The following is a 5708-nucleotide window of genomic DNA, read 5'->3' as shown; positions in this document are numbered from 1 at the left end:
TGAGAACTTCTAGAACTAAAAAATCCTTATGTATTGAGTGAAATATTTCTTTACAAATTATTTTATTTATTTTCATATTACTTTTTAGTTACGCATAACATTTGAAGAAGGCGGGAATGAAGCCTCAATAAAGAACAAATGTGTTTGGACAATCTTACCCTTGCCTTTTGAAAATAAAAAAACTTATTTTCTTTGATTTAACGGTGCACTTTAACGAGGAGTGGATTCAGGGATGTTTTGCGCAACAAATGGCAAAGGTGGGGGTGAAATTGCCAAAAAATGAAACGTAAAGACGTTTTTCACAAAAATCTTGAAAGATAGGGACGTTTTGTGCCAATTACCCTTATAATGTACAATATTTCTTATTCTTTCTCTTGAATAAAATAAAGATTACACATATTCAGTTGTAGCTATTTAATTGAAGAACATTAAAAACTATAACTAGCATCCAAGATAAAGGAGTATTAAAAGTCAAAGTCTTGAAAGTCATTAAAATTTCATAACAAAGGATCCATCCGCGTCCTAGTCACTAAAAATTTAGCTAAGCATCATAAAGTTTCAAGAATTCATGTTTGAATTATGAGACATCACCCGGATTCTAAATGTAGGAAGAAAAAGAAGAAAAGTCTCGATTTCTTGAATATTTTCGATTCTTCTTAATGATTCCTTTTGCACCTTCTTTATCCAAAAATCTAAGAAATAATCTACAGTTAAAAATGTGATAGACTTGCTATCCTTAAAAACATTTAATCGAAGAAGGAAATAGAATATTTACTGATGAGTTGAACAATGCGATCGCAAGGTGTAACACCATTCTCTCGTGAATTCTAAATTTTCATTTCGTTTCATTTCAAGGCATTACTTGCATTATTCGTATGCTTCATATTTTCCTGTAGTTGGCTCCTAAAAATATAGTCATCCCACTCATTCTCATTGCGTCGTGGAAGGGGGAGAAATCCAAATGAAAAAAACTTACACTATGTTTAGGGAAATCCAAACGGAAAAACTTACACTATGAATTATTGATTGCGTTAAGCGATTATATTTCAAACATTCCAATAAAAAATAAATCAATCAATTAAAAGCGGTAGAGTATTCTCCATAAACCAAGACTTAAAGTAAACCAAGAATCGAAGTAAATCTTCGACATTTCAATATACTGCATGATGAATAGCAGCAAACAAATGTAGCAGAATCCTGGAATAAAGTGGATAACCAAGAAAATAGAGCATTATTTCATAGAAATAAAATTTAAGTTCAACTCACTCACAAACCAAAACAAATTCAGTTCGAAACTCAAATACAATATACACGCCGATTTGTCAAAGAAGTAAAAAGCATAAACCCAGCTACTTATTGTTTTCGCGTAGAATTATAACTCTCAGAACGCGATGAATATCCCTAAAATGGCACACAAGTATAATGTACTGACCCAAAATCCTACTCCTAGTCCTAAAAGACTGAAAGGCCTTAAATCATAGAAGAATATGTATATGTCTACAATTTTCCCGAGCTTTTTATTATCGTACTAAATTCACTTTTCCAAATTAACCCGTCCCATTGGCCTGTTTACAGGACCTTGTCTGCTTCGACCTGAATAATGGGCATTCGAGTACCTTCCGGTTGATCCCCTTCCTCTCTCTGTTTTCTCATCTCTTCCAGATGCTTGGTTTTTATAAAAATACATCTGTTTAGAAGGATTGTAATTCTTTGAAGTGTCCACTTCGTAAGGCAATGGCTGAAGCCCTTGCAGCTCAGATTCAGGGACATATCCAATCGGCTGTTTAAATTCGTCCATTTTCCTAAAGGTAATTGATATCCTGGCCATAAAATATTCAAGAATCAGCATATTATGCAGAAACGCAACTGAGGAAAGTATGAAGAACATAACTTAGTTGGATTTGTACCTTCTCATAGGAACAGCAGGCACACAGTGCTTAGCCACGTCAGCTCCATTTCCCTTTAAGACAAGAACAGATCTGGCAAAAGATTTGGCAACAAGTTAATAATTCATAAGAAGATGATTTCTCGGGTAGAAACAAAAAACATGAATTTTCATGTTTATCTAATAAGAATAAGTCCTAAATACTCACCCAACTGGCAGAGGAATTGCAAAAGAACCAGCGAATTCACCAGGACCCACTATTTTCAAGTTTGATCCAAAAAGTATTTCACACTCGCTAAGGAAAGAGACGGTACAAAAGGGTCGAACGAAATCATGATTATCAATGTGAGGTGGTATACAGTCTCCCTCTTCATAAATGTTGACGATACAGCTATTGGGAATACATGATGGAGGGAGAACATGCCACGTAACGAGCCTTTTGATCATAACTTTAAATAGATGAGGTAAAGGATCAACAATTTCGTTCTTGAGAATGCCTGGTGGATTGCCTTTTTTATCCTGCCATTAAAAAAAATTGAACTTAAGGCTATTGATATCTTCACATTTCTACTAATAATGATGTGGTGAACATTGAACAAGTGAAAGTTCTATGTCCAAACTACGATGAAAAGAGAAACTTACAATAGCATAATTGTAACAGCAACCAAACTGAAGAGTGATGCGTCCCTTCCCCCTCATCCACTTCTGTGGCGCAGAGTAGGTGCGCTCTGAAATTAAACCATAGACAGGTAAGCGCGCGCACACACAGAGATATATATATAATAAAGCAATGAAATTAAATATGAAGATCAGGGCCATCCAAATCATACACAAATTGCCATAAATAACCATTATATTCTTAATGTAGTAAAGAGCAGCATGTAACCATGTGGAATACAAGAGTGCAAAGTACATTGACACCATAGAACCCATGGTGATTGCACGAGTATTAAGAACCACAAGAAGGAAAGTTGCATATTTGCAAACTAGGCACAGTGATTCAAATGTATCCTGAAACCACTAGAATGCGATTTAAGCTCCTTTCTCATAAAAAGATGTTAAATATTGATCCTGCTCTCTAAAGTAATTTAGTTTAACAGCTCATTCTGATCAAAAAAATCAAACAACTTCCTAACTGTGCATGTCTGTGAACTAAAAAGCCTCCCTAAAACCCAAAGGTTGATTGCATGTGAGAGTGAGATTGACCAGAAATTAATAAAGCAGAGAATGATAGCAAACAGTTTGACAGTATCCAGAAGGCAAAATAGTCCAGAAGTCATTATTCATATTGTGATAACTAGAGGGAAAGATATATCCAAAATTAATGAAGATGAAAAAACGTGTAGTTTATCAGTAACTCACCTTTCAGCTTCCCATTGCTCCCCATCTCTCGAAGCTTCTCAACATACTTAACAATCCGGTTTTGTTCAGCAGCACTGAAGACGCCTGTATGTAACTCCAGGCCGTCTAGAATGTTCACGAATTTCCCATTAACTCTTTCGAAAGATATAAAATTTTTCTCTCTCCTCACATTACAGAAACGAATGTATTCTCTTTGCTCCCTTGACAGCCCTGGCTTTGGCTTAGCATCCTCCAATGTTGTTCCCTCTTGCACACTGACAGACGTACTACTCCCATTGTCTTCGTCCATGTCAAGCTCATCCTCTTGAGCCATGTCAGCCCAAGACATTTTCACCTTCGAGCTTGCAAAAGGTCTCAATAAGGTAGATGTTTCACTATTTGATGATGCATCGGCAGCTGGCTCCGACCCATCAGCCTCATCTTTCCAGCTGCCCAATGAATGTGTATCTGTGTTATCATAATGATCCATAGTATCTTTCCAACTCCCAACTGAACGATCACAATCTTCTTTACTTCTACTCAGATCCATGATAGCCGAAACAGAAAATTTCTTTTCCTTTTTACCAGATCTTAATTCACCATCGATTTCTACAAAAGCCAAAGGAAAACCCAAATGAATAACACGCAAGAATTTCAAAAAAATAAGAAAAACTAAATCCTTAAAGGCGGCATAATATAACGTATATAAAACCATTCTATTTTCCAAATTCAGTTAACGTAAATTCATAGTTTTGAAAAGATCCCCTATTTTTCGTAACCACTGTAAACAAAATTTAATTAAACATTTAGAATAGCCTCCGTTCAGACTGAAATAGAAAACCCACAAAAATTTTAAGGAAAAGAAACATTCTAGGGGATCAAATACTCCAATTAAACTCAGACACAAATGCAAAGAAGAGATTTCACTAAGGAGTCAAGATTTCGAAAAGGGGAATAAAAAATCTAATGCTAAATTGAAAATTCTCCATATTATTATAGTCCATAAGAACAGAAATAGATACATCGGACATAATTACACTTACATAAGTATACAGCAGTTATAAAGGGATGGTTTTTGTACCTGGATTGAGAGATCGGATTCGATCGGAAAGAGTTTCAGTGCAGCTCTTGCAGAGTCCACGGGAGAGATGCGGCAGCCAATTGGACAAGAACTCGGAAGCAATTCGAAGTTCTTCGGCGCTGTAATCCCGTAGGAACGGATCTTTCCCCCTATAATTCTGGCTGTCGCCCATGTCAGTCAGATTACCGAATCGAAGCGGAGAAAATCGGTGGGGAATCGGAACACCACAAGAATAAGAGATTAGTTAAAGACCAAGAAATAGAGATTCAGGTGTGGATTTGTGAAAGGGTATTGGGGAGGACGATATATAAGCGGGCAAAGACTCCCAACTGCAGGCTGATTTTGAATCGACGAGATATGGTAACAGGAACTGGAAAAAGGAAACAATTGACTCAATTCGAAGCAAATTAGGAATATTTCTTTGGGAGACTTCTTGTACATACGTATATTCTTTAGCTAATTATATTTACACCACAAACTTTATTTATTGCATCATATTATAATTCTTAATCTTTGTTAATTACAGCACTTATATTCTTAAATATTTTTCAAGTCGTTCTTATTCTCAAACTTTCATTAGTTAACACATTTATATTTGATAATAATTTTTTCCAAAAGTTCGTTAAAATAGTATAAAACAACTTATTTTTCATCATATTTTAAGAAAATAAATAAATAAATAATGCAAAAAATATATTTTTCTCAATTCGAAACATGAAAATAAAATATTTTGAAATAAATCATCAGCGAGGAATAAACGGTACTAACTAATAGAAAGTTAAAAATAAAAATTCAATAAAAAAAAGTTAAAAAATAATTGCTACAATGAGAAAAGATTGATAAGTTTAAATGCAAAATCTACTTAAATGGATAAGAATTAAATCAAATAAAAATGGGAATCGCTATTTTCATCAATGATTTTTATATTATTTATTTTACTTGAAATTCATCCCTATTGAATTTTTAAATTTTATAAAAAAAATATATTATATTCATCTACGTTGTATTCTAACATTAACCTTATTAAAGTCATTCATTTAAATACTCTAAATTTATCCTATTGTTGTAAATGGTAAATTTTTTAATGATTGACAATTGTATCCCTACAATCCTAGAAATTATTATCTTTGTATCCATGATTCTTTTCTATAAATGCAGGACTTTGAATCTTAACAAAATACACAAGTCTATTGACTTTTATTTTCTCTCTTTTTATAACACGTTATCAACACGTAAAATATAATTTTTCGAAATTTCGAGAAGATTCATGATGAATTATCAAGACAACTTTTTAATTGATCGTACAATTACACATGCTATTTTTCAAAACAAAAAATATTTTTTGAGTTTAACATTAGCAGAAAATAATGTTAATACGATATCGTGTGCATCGAATATCAT

At 33.7% G+C, this 5708-nt stretch overlaps 1 protein-coding gene across 1 annotated transcript; it reads right to left on the bottom strand.

The window, feature by feature from the left end:
• Positions 1-1212: 1212 nt before the first annotated feature.
• LOC111365387 lies at positions 1213-4730 on the bottom strand. Its single transcript, XM_022985889.1, has 6 exons — positions 4308-4730; positions 3248-3835; positions 2528-2613; positions 2094-2404; positions 1908-1979; positions 1213-1820 (listed from the first exon to the last, which is right to left on the bottom strand). The coding sequence occupies exons 1-6, from the start codon at positions 4477-4479 to the stop codon at positions 1535-1537; spliced, it is 1515 nt and encodes a 504-aa protein (XP_022841657.1). The 5' UTR covers positions 4480-4730; the 3' UTR covers positions 1213-1534.
• Positions 4731-5708: the final 978 nt, after the last annotated feature.

This window comes from Olea europaea, chromosome 17, assembly GCF_002742605.1.
Source record: "Olea europaea var. sylvestris chromosome 17, O_europaea_v1, whole genome shotgun sequence".
NCBI lineage: Eukaryota > Viridiplantae > Streptophyta > Magnoliopsida > Lamiales > Oleaceae > Olea > Olea europaea.
Note: the sequence above shows the minus strand (reverse complement) of the source record. Positions and strands in the feature narration are given on the sequence as shown.